General features: G+C 49.0%; 1 protein-coding gene across 1 annotated transcript; it reads left to right on the forward strand.

The window, feature by feature from the left end:
- The first annotated feature begins 3,048 nt into the window (after window positions 1–3,048).
- On the forward strand, window positions 3,049–8,513 carry LOC135441647 (serine/threonine-protein kinase PAK 3-like). The gene is made up of 7 exons (XM_064701201.1): window positions 3,049–3,172; window positions 3,726–3,987; window positions 5,784–5,847; window positions 6,537–6,585; window positions 6,843–6,955; window positions 7,599–7,716; window positions 8,399–8,513. Exons 1-7 carry the CDS (start codon window positions 3,086–3,088, stop codon window positions 8,504–8,506), a joined length of 801 nt encoding a protein of 266 aa, XP_064557271.1. The 5' UTR covers window positions 3,049–3,085; the 3' UTR covers window positions 8,507–8,513.
- The last annotated feature ends 3,789 nt before the right edge of the window (window positions 8,514–12,302 follow it).

Raw genomic sequence — 12,302 nt, forward strand, 5'->3', positions numbered from 1 at the left:
AGAGAGTAAGTGCCCCTTGTGGGGGGCGCTGTCTTTAGTGCAAGGCAGAGGTGCAAGTTTCTGAGCAGCCAGCGCTTGCTGTGTCTGGCCGAGAATGCTGAGTACAGAGTCCTGCAGGACGTAGGCATTTCCTGCAGGCAGTGACAGCGAGAAATTGGCCTTTGACCTGTCCTGTTGGGGCAGTGCAGAACTGGGGGCTTCATCTGAGCTTCTGGCTGCTTGGTTTAGGGAAGCTCCATCTCTGGGCTTCTGCGATGTCATGGCCAAGGGCACACGTGGTAGTGCTGGAGGTCAAAAGGCTTTGTTTGTTTCTTTTCCCTTTTTGGAAAGGTGTGTTTGGCTTGTGGAAGGTTCAAACACCAGATGGGGAAACTTTCTGCTGATCCGTTTAGTGGTGAAGTCTGCACCTTTGGCAAGTGCATTGGAGCCCAGAGTGGGGCTGATGCTGCAAGTCCTTGACTGCTGTCTTGTGTTGCTCAGAACAGGAAGGCCAACTTGCAGTGGTGCCTGCTGTATCTGAGGTGAAATGGGCACCTTTGTGGCTGCGGAGTTGCGTGGGCCAAAATGACGCAGGGTTGCTGCTGGCCTTGAGCAGCTGCAGATGAGGCAGCGTGTGGCCAGGTGGCCAAGAAGGCCAAGGGCATGGTGGCCTGTGTCAGCAGCAGTGGGGCAGCAGGAGCAGGGCAGTGAGCGTGGCCCTGTGCTGGGCAGCGCCGCGGCCACAGCTGGAGTGCTGTGTGCACTTGTGGGCCCCTGGGAAGCAGAGAGTCATTGAGGGGCTGCAGCGTGTGCACAGAAGGACAGGGCAGCTGGGCAAGGGGGTGGAGCACAAGGCCAGTGAGGAGGTGCTGAGGGAGCTTCAGCCTGGACAATGGGAGGCTCTGGAAGCACCTCCAGACAGACTTCCATCAATCCCTGCATGACAGTGCTCAGCACAAGGGCTATTTCTCTTCCAAACATGCCATCACTGCATCCAAGGTCTTTAGATACTGGAGTGGTTGACACTTCCATCTTGTGGTTTGTGGGTTTCCTAGGAGGAGAAGCCATGTTCATTTTCTTTTTTTCCAGCAAGCAAGGATGCTGCTGCACCATCTTTTCTGCCCTTATCAAGCTCTGGAAGGCATTTCGCGCCCTCTTTGTACCTTGATGCAGATGGAGCTTTTGTGTTTCCAAGCCTACAGGCATGGCCTTGAAGATCACTTTGAGTTTAACACTGTCTCTGTCATTCTACAGCCCAGAGAATCACTGTGTGATGTCTTTGGAAATTTAGCAGGAGGTCAATGCCCTTGCATTCCAGCTGCTCCTCAGAGATCACAGCAACTGGAAGGGGCTGGACTGCATTTCTGATTCCAGCCACTTTAGCACTGTCAGTGTGGTTGAGTCCAAGAGAACTTACCCGAGCACAGATGCACAAAAAGTGCAGTTCCCAGTGCAGTGCTCTGGGTCTGATTCCTTTCCATAAGGACCTAAAATCTCCACATTCCCCAAGAGTGTGCTTTTTTGAGCAACAGGAGAGCAATCTCAGGATTGCTGCTGATCGGCACACGGGCTGCCATGTTTTAATGTGTGCAGCAACAGAGAGGGCAGTAACTGGAGATTATAGTAGTGAGATCTATCCGTCTATCTTCCTACCTATCTATCTAGGTAACATTTACATAACTGAATCTTCCTGGCTCTGGTCCAAGGCAGTTGGAGGTGCAAAGATCACCAAAAGCATTCCTTTCTGGAGAGGATTAGAGACATGTTCCCTCGACCAATTCTGAGCAGGCAGAGATGTTTCCCCCTCAAGCTATGATGGTTTTTCCATTCAGAATTGTTTTCCTCCTCTGGCCTCTTGTGTCCTGATGTCTCCAGTTAATTCTTTCAATTTCTGCCTGTCCTAGAGAAGTGCAACAATTCCATGTTCAGGTGGTGTTTGGTGACTCTGGTCATACATGCCATGCATTATATGACACATGGTTTCCTTCACCGGCTTCCTCAGGGCTGTGTAAGTGCATTCGTTAATGGGGCCTTAGGAGAGTGTCTGTTTCTGCTGGTCAGAATTCTCAGCTGACAAAAGAGGGAGAAGAAACACTTTGGTCCTCCTCCATGTACTGAGGTGGCCATAGAGGCTCTGTGACCTCCATCAGAGATCTTTGCATGCATCCTCATCTCCTGAATGACCAGGTTTTCTAGCAAGAGAGTGGATGTCAGAAAGGCAGAAATGCTGGTGGAGGCCTGAAGAGAACGTGAACTCCAGGAGTGTCTCTCACAAGGGCTGAGCTCACCCAGGTTGACACCTGCAGAGCCAGGATGGAGCTGTGGGACAGGTTGGGGTGTCAGTCTCTACTGAAAGACAAACAGGACATGGCAGAAGCAGAGGGAAGCCCTCACCAGACCCTTGAGAAATTCCACACATTCCCTGTCAGCTGCCTGAGAGGCTGTTGGAGCTTCAATCCCAGATGGTACCTGATTATAAGGCCAAGGTCGCTTTGGAATCTGTGCCTCCCCTCGGGCACAGAATGACCAAGCAGAGCAGCAGCACAGTGCTCTGGGAACGTGTGAGCCCAGCAGTCTTTGAGTCTTGGCCCACAAAAGTCATACGGGAAGTTGAAACCCATCTTCTCTTGCTTTCTGTGCAGGTGCTTCTAGAGAAAGGGCAGGAGCAGAGTGCTTCATCAGAGATGCCATGCCAGACTCAGGGAGAGCTGTTCCCTGCCCGAGGGCAGGAAGAGCAGCTGAGGCAGCAGGTGGAAGAGCCACAGGAGAATGGCCAGGTGAGCCTGACTGGCCAGGTGACAGAGGGAAGGGCAGGAAGAGGGGCGTAAACCAGAGCTCTTGGGACTGAGGAGGCCAGGAAGTCCCACAGGCACTGGAAGCACAGAGCCTTGCATTCTGCAGAGATCAGCCCTGGGACAGGAGGTTTGCAATGGAAGCAGATGTGGGGAGGGAAGCAGAAAGAAGTGGCTGAATAAATGTGATTTTGAGGCTGCAAGAGGAAAAAGCTGAGCCTGATGGCAGCTCCCAGTCCCTTACTCTGCTTTTGTGTGTACAGAACATCAAGGCAGAGCCACAAGCAGAGCTGCCCGAAGCTCAGAGTGCCATCATGGACGTGAAGAGAAAGAACAAGGAAGACATGGGAAGAATTAAAGAGGAGAATCTCCATCAGTACAGGAGCCATCAACAAAACCAGGTGAGTGAAAGAGTGGCAGCCACTCCACTCATGAAATGTCCTCTCCCTTCTCCTTTGCAGTCTATCAAGGGACACGTGCAGGCAGAGCTGCAGGACTCTGAGGCTAGCAACAGGGCAAGGGAGAAGAGGCTGGAGGAAGAAATGAAAATTGTCAGAGAGAAACTTAATCGCCTCCCTCAGGCTCTAGAATGAGTGAAAGTGGGATGCAGGCACCAAACTGGTGGTTTCTGCCCTTCTTGCCTATCCACTCAGAGCAGCAGGGAGTGGGGCCATGCCTCTGAGTGCCATCCTGCTCTAGTGTGTATCACAGTCACTCTGAAGGACATTTCCTGGTGTGCTGAATCTCCACTGCTGCTATGTTCTTCTGGCCTATTCCTGCTCTCCTTGTTCCTTCAAGTGTTTTTACAGTGGAACATGGTGACCCAGATGGAGGACTGAAACAAGCTGTCTGTATCCCTTGTCAATCTGTTCTTTCCCTTTCCTCACAGTCGATGACTCCTGGCTGACAGGGACAAGCTGTAGTGTGTGACTGCTTTGTTCTGTTTGACTTGAGGTGCGAGTGTTGACATCTCACCGGGCAGCCTGCGAAGAATTCCAGCCAATGTCTGGCAATGAAGGACCCCAAGTTTGGAGTGAGGCACAGGAGCAGTGCCCACCAGAAATGCTCCAGGTCCAGCACATCATGGGCTCTGATCCTGCTGCCGCAGCAGCATCATCCCAAGGAAGCCTTTCTGTCGAACCTGGGAGCTCAAGCTCGGGCAGTTACTTCATCTCCCTGAAAGAGGAGACTGAGGAGAAGCACCTGGAGATGCTGGGTACGTCTGGGGTGTTTCTTGTCTGAGGGACAGTGTGTTGTGGGCAGGTGTCAGCAGAGCTGTACCAAATGCTCCTCCTGAGTTTGGTGTCACAGGGCCATTTAGGAGTCCCCAGAGGAAGTGCTGTGCTCCGAGGCAGCGAGAGAGCTCTGGGTGTTCCTGCTGCCTCTGAGGGCACCTGGGACTGGCTTGGGTTTGCCTGAGCTTCCCTCTCTGCTAAAGGCTGAAGCAGGGATTGTTCTTGGATCAGCAGAAGGCTGTGACCTTGCAAATGATCTAGACAAGTCTCGTGTGCTAGTGGCCAAACTGAACAGAATTTTTTTTTTCCTAAATTCTCCTTAGACTCCTGACTTCGAACCAGTAATCCGAGCAAAAAACTTCACAGAAATGGACTGGTTTTGGAGTTTTGTCTTTTTGGTTGGGGATTATTTTTTTTTTGGGAGAGGGGCCATGTTTTTGTGTTGTTTATTTTTTGTGGAGGCCTTTTTTTTTTTTTTTCTGTGGCAGGATTTTTTGTGTTTTGGGTTTTTTCGGTTTATGGGTTTTGGGGCTTTTTTAGTGGAGTTGGTTTTTTCTCCACTCTGAAATAGCCCTTCTGCCCCATGTCTTACTGATGGCATTTTTATGACTGCTACTGTTACCATTACTACATTTGCAGTTTATTTTCACAAGAATGCTATCTTTTTGTCAATAAGAATTACTTTGAAAGGACATCAGGTTACAGGACAAATAGAGAGCAAGTGGTGTTTTCCATGTGCCCCCAAAGAAAAAAGCGATACTTTTGTAGCAACCTTTACTTAATCATCTAGTTTTATGCTTATCAAGATGAGTCCAAGAGATGTATCCAAGTGGCGTCATCAGATAAATCTGTACTGCAGGCATTTCTCAGGAGAGAGCCTCCAGCCCAGCCATGGTATATTCCTCAGATCCATGGCGCTTTTCCACACCCGATCCCACTCTTTCCCATGACTGTTAGAATCCTACCCATTGGCCCAAGCCCTGCTCAGATCAGTCTCTAGGAAAACACATCAAGTCTTTTGTGATTCTGCAGCACAACCCAATGAATCTGCTTCTTGCCTGTAACAGCTGCCAGTGCTGTGCTCTCAGATAAGACCTGGTGGGGCTGAGACCAGAGCCCAGTGGATTCTGTGTCTGCCATCACCTGTTGGGACAAAAAGGGCACTGATCCACCCCTCGGTGTGGCTGATCTCAAATCCCATCCTGTTGTGTCCTCAATGGGGGCAACAGCTTGTAAGAGGCTCAGGCTGGCTGTGGCTTCTTCCCACTGCTTGCCAGTGCTCATGCTTGGGCTTTGCCAGCCTCGTTGTGCTAGCTGCCCTGCCCCTGAGGGCTGGAGGGACTGCAGAGGCTGGAGCCTTCCTTAGCTGGGAGAGGGGCATCTTTGAGCTCAGCCTGCTCATAAACAGGTCAGGCTCCTGATGCTGAAAGCCCCTTCGGGATCAGTTATAGCATGAGCTGCTCTGCTTTACAAATGGAAATAAATTCCTTTGGCCAACTGCTGAAAGGTGGGGAAGATGTTCTTCTCTCCTGGGAATGCATCTCCCCGTGCTTTGTTTCCTGTCAAGAGAACTCTTCAAAGGACTGTACAGAATCAGTCTCTGTGCCAGCCATCTGCACTGCAGGGCTGCCTGTCCTGTTGCTCTTGTGGTTGTGGTTGTTGCTACCCAGCTGACCACAAAGGGCTCAGAGCCCCAGACAGTGGGGCTGCCTTTTGTATGTCCTGGAAGCTGGGATCTCTGCTTTAGAGTCAGCATCCTGCATTTTGTTTCCCTCAGAGAGAATGGTGAACCAGGAAAATCCCATTGTGATATACACCGAAATGGAACACATTGGCAGCGGGTGAGTCCAACCGCGGTTACTCCTGCACAGCCATGGCCCAGGTGTTTTTCTGGTGGAATGTCTATCCAGTGTGAAGTCAGGCCAGCTGTAAACATGTTCACACTCTGGGGATAGATGACCCCATCTCTCAGTGCTGCTCAGAATTTGTGAGTGTGCTCAGAAGGTGTTGTCAGTGACATCTCCATGCTGCCAAGGTCTTGCCTGCATCAAGGAACAGGACCTGGAAGATCTCCTTGTGTCTCAAGTGTGGGACAGCTCTGTGTTAATTTCCTTAGCATTTTTGTATGTCTCAAAATCATACTGCTCCATTAATGAGAAAAGAAGAAACTTGCTTGCCTGAAAGAGGAACCTACCCTCTATCAAAGCTGTGTGAGATAACAGTTCCCAAGAACATTTCTTTCCCCTGCTTTGCAGAAGGAAATACTCTGTGGTCAGGATAGGAACCACACAGTTTAGAAAGTGAAACCCAAGAGGAAGGACTAAACTCCCTTTAGAAGTTGAACCCCAGTGCTTCAGGAACAGGTCCAGTGCCCATGCACTTGAGAGGAAAATGCATCATCTGCCTTCTGGCAGAGCCCTCCTGCCTCCTGCAGGTTTTTGACACTTCCAGCAGAGATCTCCTGTGTGGGCTGGCTTTCACTCTAGGAGCTAAACAGCTTCTTCTTTCTCTGCTTCTGTTTTGTTTCTAGGGGTTTTGGACAAGTGGTCAGAGCACTCAACAATGCCACAGGAGGAGAGGTAAATGTCAACAAGCCCCACAGACTCTGCTGCACATGAGGGCTTTCCCCTCTGGTGTGAGCTGCGGCTGGAGCTCTGTAACTGTCCCCAAGGAGCAGAGAAATGGGCTGTTGGAATGTCAGTTCCTAATTACTGCAGCATCTAATCACAAGGCAGTTTGGCACAGCTCAGCTGTGTCATTTAAATCACTTGCTCCATTTGCATTGTGGTCTCCTGCCACTAACTTCTCCAGTTAATGATTTTCAATGTCATTTAAGGTGGCCATAAAGAAAATACATCTTCAAGGACTGAGAACGAAGGAACTAACTGTTAATGAAATCATGATCATGAAGAAGTGTAGGAGTCCCAGTGTTGTGAATTATTTAGACAGGTGAGAGGTCATGGTCATATCCCATGAATGGGCATTTACATACAGCAAACATGAGAGGTTAAAAACCCACTTTGGTCAGTGGCAGAAAGTAGAGCTGTTAATTTTTTATTTATTCATATTTCTTTACTCATCTCCAATGGATGTGAGGAGAGTGCATCTTGTCTGCATGAGTTTTCCTGCCACTTGTCGTTTGAAAATTATTCCAAAATTATTCAAACCTGGATCAGCTGTTTCTTACTAAGTCAACACCCTCAAAGTACACTGCCTCCACATTTTTCCGGGATTTATTTTTTAAAGATTCTTAAATGCTGATGAACTATCCTAAAGTGGATTTCTCTTAGATCGTTGCCCCTCTTTGTCACTGCTGTGCATGCCAGGAAGACTAGGTGCTTATTTCCAGGAACACCATGCCTGACAGTTTTTTACCTGGGCTGTTACTAAACTGCATTTTTCACCTGCTGGCCATCTAAGACATCTTATTATTCACTGCTGTGCCTTTCTCCTCCAGACTGCACAGACTGCAGATTGTCTATTCCTTTGATTCTGTCCTAGTCACAAAGGCACCTGGAAACAAGAAACCCAGAAGCAAAACATCAAGGTAGCCATGCATGTTTATCTCCACGGCCTTGTTTCCTTCTTTCAGCTACCTTCTGGGTGAGGAACTCTGGCTGGTCATGGAGTACATGGATGGAGGCGCCCTGAGTGATGTCATCCACAAGACCTTCCTGTCTGAAGACCACATTGCAGCCATCAGTCGGGAGGTCAGCAATCCCATCTGTGCTTCTGAGGCCTTGGGCAGGATTGTCTGGGAACAGGGGCTCAGAACAGGAGTGATTTCATGTGCCAAGCTTTGTTTCTGTGTGGCTGGAATGCTATGGGCAAGTAAAAGCATCTCAAGTGAACGGCCTGCCAGTGCCCCTGCACTCCCTGTACTCAGTGCCAGTACTCTTATCTCCTGCTGTTGTACTCTCGCTCCGCCTCTTGTATTTGCTGTTCCCCATCTTGCCTCGCTAAACTTTTTTCTGTCTTCACTGCATTCCTTGCCTCTAAAAGCAAAGGTGCTGGTGGCAGGATTTGAAACAAAGAGCAAAGAAAAAAGAGAGACTCGATTCTCTCAGTCCTCAGCTAAGAAGGATGGGAGTGCAGCCAAAATGCTCTTTGCTTCTGAGCACATGCACTGCAGCAGGAGTCATCCTGGCTGGTTTGCAGGGGACAGTCTAAAAGAGCAGGTGCTGTTGCTCTTTCCAAAGCTGACATGCCTTTCCTCAGAAAGGTCCTGCTCTGCCAGTGTTGGAGCAGCAAGCTATTCCACTCAGTGGCATTGTAATCCACCATTACTCCCCATTCCCCTGGAGAGGGAATCTTTTCGATTCTTTGATTATCTCTCATGTGATGAAATCACATCACTCATTTTTGCACTCCTCTTTCTGTTTCCTCTCTCAGTGCCTGCAAGGACTGGATTTTCTTCATTCAAACAATGTGATCCATCGAGATGTGAAGAGTGACAACATCCTTCTCAGAACCGACGGCTCTGTCAAGCTGAGTCAGTAGATTCTTGGTCAGGTGCAGCGTTCCAGGGATGTGGGTGTGGGGCTGCTTGCAGTGACAGCCAGCTCCCAAAACTGGTGCTGGTGGCAGCGCAGGAACACCCGCTGTGAGCTGAGGGCACAGATGCCATGTGCACAGAGATAGGACAAGGAACAAGAAGTCAAGAGTGTTGTTGTCCTGTGTGTGTCCCTTCCAGAGGGAGGGAGCTACAAGTCTAAAGTTTCCAAAGAACAAAAGCCACTGCTGGAGGCAGTGTATAAAATAGGGGGATTTTTTAAGTTGCCATTGCCAGGAGATTGAACAGCAACTTTTCAAACCTCTACTGGGGAATTCTTTTGCTTGCTTTCCTAGTTGCACAGAATTCAAATAAAACCAGGATTTTGCTTTCTCCTCAGCTGATTTTGGCCTCTCTACTCAGCTCAACTCTGAGCAGAGCAGACCATGCTTGGTAGTCGGAACTCCTTGGTGGATGGCACCTGAAGTGGCGACAGGTCAACCATATGGCCCCAAAGTGGACATATGGTCTTTTGGAATTGTGGGCATTGAAATGTTAGAAAAAGAACCTCCTTACTGGGACCAAAGTCATGCCTCGGTAAGCAGCAAATACTCACTGATCCCACTCTCTTTCTCACCTGTCCCATGCCCTGCGTGCCATTGGGCAAAATCCCATTGCCATCTGCTGGAACTACTTCCACCAAGGTCCCCTCTAAAAATGTCCCTGCAACACATCAGCATCTGCTGTAGATTTGGATACATCAGTGGGGGAACTCAAGCCTTACCACATGCAAACAAACTCCATTCTCAGGAAACACTTCCCTTTGGGTTATAAGTGGTTCCAGTTCTTTTGTCTGTGGAGATGGCCCCAGAAAAAGGAAACAAGCATCTTAGAACTTCTGTTATCTTTCCATAAATGAAGGAAGGAAACCCAAACCCAACAAAGTTTCTAAAACTGTAGTCTTTAGAGAGGAACCTAATCCAGTGTGCAGTTTCTTCTCACTGGGAAACATGCCTGAAACCTGGGCATGAGGGTGTAAAGGCCACTGAATCTCTTCTGCTTCTTGTGCAGTGCTGCTGCACTGCATTTAGTGACCGTGTTTCTTTCACAGCCCAAGGCATGTTCTGTGTCATCAAGCCAGAGCCTGGTGATGTGGAGAGCCTGCCAAAACCTCCTGTTTGTTTCCTGGAACTTTCTGGGATGGGCCTACCACTAATGCATTGACTCGAGTAGCCAAATGAGCAGAGGGTGACCATATGGATGGCACCTCTCCTTCTTCTGACCATGACAATTTTTCTTTTGCTGCAAAATGGGAAGCTGAAATTTTCAGACTGCTGAGAGACAGGGCTGCAGGTGGCACCTTTGTGCCCAAGCAGGCATTTTCATCCCAATACACTTGTGCAGGCACCTTAATGTGGCTGTGTTGAAGATGAGTTTGTAAATCTTTATTTCCTTACCTGGGGACTACCTAATGCATTTTCTTTCTTTTCTTCCAATTCCCATTGTTTTCAAGAACAGCAGAAAAAGCTTGATGAGTTTTGTTCTAAGGCACATGTGCTTAAAGGACCAACAGGCACTGCAGAGATGTCTTTCATGTACTAACCCTTGAAATTAGTTAGTACAGCAAAGTCCCTCTTCCAAAAAGCCTCTCAAGCTGGTATGAATCCTCAGAGAAGCAAATGTGCTTTTGCTGATGTAGTTCCCACTAACTAGGTCAGTCAATGAAATCATCTGCCAAGGCAAGATCTGCGGGATGCTGGAAAAGCTGTGGTTGTATCGGGGTTTGGGTTTTTGGTTGGCAAAGGAAAGTCATCTCTGGGTCTCTGTCAGGGCAGTAACTGCCACTGAAGAACAGAGGTTAAACAAAGGGATCTGGGAGAGCCTTAGAGATGTGAAAGCAGCAGGTGGAGCCTCGTGGTTGTTTTTCTCCAGGCTCGACGACTGATAGCCAAAGTAGGGACCCCAAAACTGCAGCATCCCAAGCTCCTCTCAGCTTTGCTGCGTGACTTCCTGAGCTGCTGCCTGCAGAGAGACGAGGAGCAGCGCTGGTCAGCCAAGGAGCTCCTGCAGGTAAAATGGGAAGGGGCTGCAGGTGAAAAAGGGGCTGAGGGATGGGCTCCTCCTCCACTCAAGTCCAAGGCATCAGATCAGCCCTCTTCTTCCTCACTTCCACTCTTGGTGCTCTTCAAATGAAAATGGTGAGGAATCTTGGACCGAGCTAGGCTGGCAGGGCCCTGTAAAGCTCCTCTGGTCCAAGGGTCCTGCAATGAGCAGGGACATCTGCAAAGAGATCAGGTTGCTCAGAGCCCTATGCCACCTGACTTGGAATGGTTGCAGGGATGGGGCACCTTCAAGCTCTTGGGGCAACCTGTGCCAGGCTTGCACCATGCTCCGAGTAAACAAGTTCTTCCTTAGACCTACTCTGACTTGATCCCCATTTTGTTTAAAAATATTCCCCCACATCCTATTGTAACTGGCCCTGTTAAAAAAGATGTCCCCCACTTTCTTCAAAGCCATGCTGAAGTCTTGGAAAGGGGCAATAAAGTCTCCCTGGGGCCTGTTCTTCACAAAGCTGAATAACTCCACCTCTCTCTACATTTCCTCAGAGGAGAGGTGCTCTGTTTTCTGTTTCTGTCACCCTCTTCGGTTTTTAATTTGGTGCTGTTTTCAGTTTTACCTAATGGCAAAAGAATTGAAGTAGAGCAATGCAGCGTACAGAGACATGAAATGGAGGTGCAGGAGCCCAAGGAAGCCAGTCCCAGCTGAGCAGTCAGAGATTTGGCTGTGGGCAGGAGGGGCTGTGGGGGTTCACTCTGAGCCTCTGAGGGGCCCTGGTTTGTGCCCCCCAGCCCACCCTCAGAGGTTTCTGCCACACAAACAGGGACAGCCAGGAGGGACTTGTCCCAGCCCCATCTGCTGCCTGGCACCTCAAGCAGATGGGAACTGGGCCAGGGTTACTGCCAGGTTGTGTGGCAGAGAGGGAACTGCAGGGCCCAGTGCCCCTGGGCTGGCCCTGCTGGGAAGGAAGGTGCCAACCAGCACACGAGGGGCAGGGCATGGAAAGGTAGACACTGCTCTGTCTCCCTGCGGAAATCAGCACCGTGCCTGTCTTACAAAGAGAGGGACCAATGAGAGGCTTTGGAGTTTCCTGAAAAGAAGAAACTCCAAGGACAGAAAGCACCAATTCTAAAGCACTGGCAGGGCTAAAATCTCAGCAAGATGAAGACACCTGTAGAAATGGATGAGTGGGATTCTAGGCCAGGTTTGCCTGTGATGGCAAAGTCCTGCACATAAAGATGGAGTTGTCCCATTGTTCCTCTTCCTGCATCCTTCTAGGGCCAGGAGAAATCCTGTGAAGCACTGAGCTTGGAAAGTCATGGTTCATTGTTTTTTGCTGATTTGGCTTTTTTCCCTTTGGGCAGCATCCATTTGTAAGATATGCTGAGCCTGCGTCCAGCCTGGTGCCACTGATTGTTTCAGTGAAGAGGAAGGAGACAAACATGTGACAATCACATCAGGACCATTTATTTATTCCTTAACAGGTTTAGAGTAGGATTGTAGGTTACGACTAGGATTAGGATTATATTAAGGATTAGGATAATAATAAGGATAAGGATAAGGATAAGGATAAGGATAAGGATAAGGATAAGGATAAGGATAAGGATAAGGATAAGGATAAGGATAAGCATAAGCATAAGCATAAGCATAATGATAAGCATATGAATAAGGATAAGGATAAAGATAAGGATAAGGATAAGGATAAGGATAAGGATAAGGATAAGGATAAGCATAATGATAAGCATA

The sequence above is a fragment of the Zonotrichia leucophrys genome, unplaced genomic scaffold (assembly GCF_028769735.1).
Source record: "Zonotrichia leucophrys gambelii isolate GWCS_2022_RI unplaced genomic scaffold, RI_Zleu_2.0 Scaffold_398_46478, whole genome shotgun sequence".
Lineage (NCBI taxonomy): Eukaryota > Metazoa > Chordata > Aves > Passeriformes > Passerellidae > Zonotrichia > Zonotrichia leucophrys.

Coding starts and splice junctions, on each gene's coding strand:
- LOC135441647 (XM_064701201.1), top strand. CDS start 3,086: ATGGACGTGAAGAGAAAGAACAAGGAAGACATGGGAAGAATTAAAGAG. Junction 5,848..6,536: donor ATGGAACACATTGGCAGCGG/GTGAGTCCAACC, acceptor TTTTGTTTCTAG/GGGTTTTGGACAAGTGGTCA. Junction 7,717..8,398: donor TTGCAGCCATCAGTCGGGAG/GTCAGCAATCCC, acceptor TTCCTCTCTCAG/TGCCTGCAAGGACTGGATTT.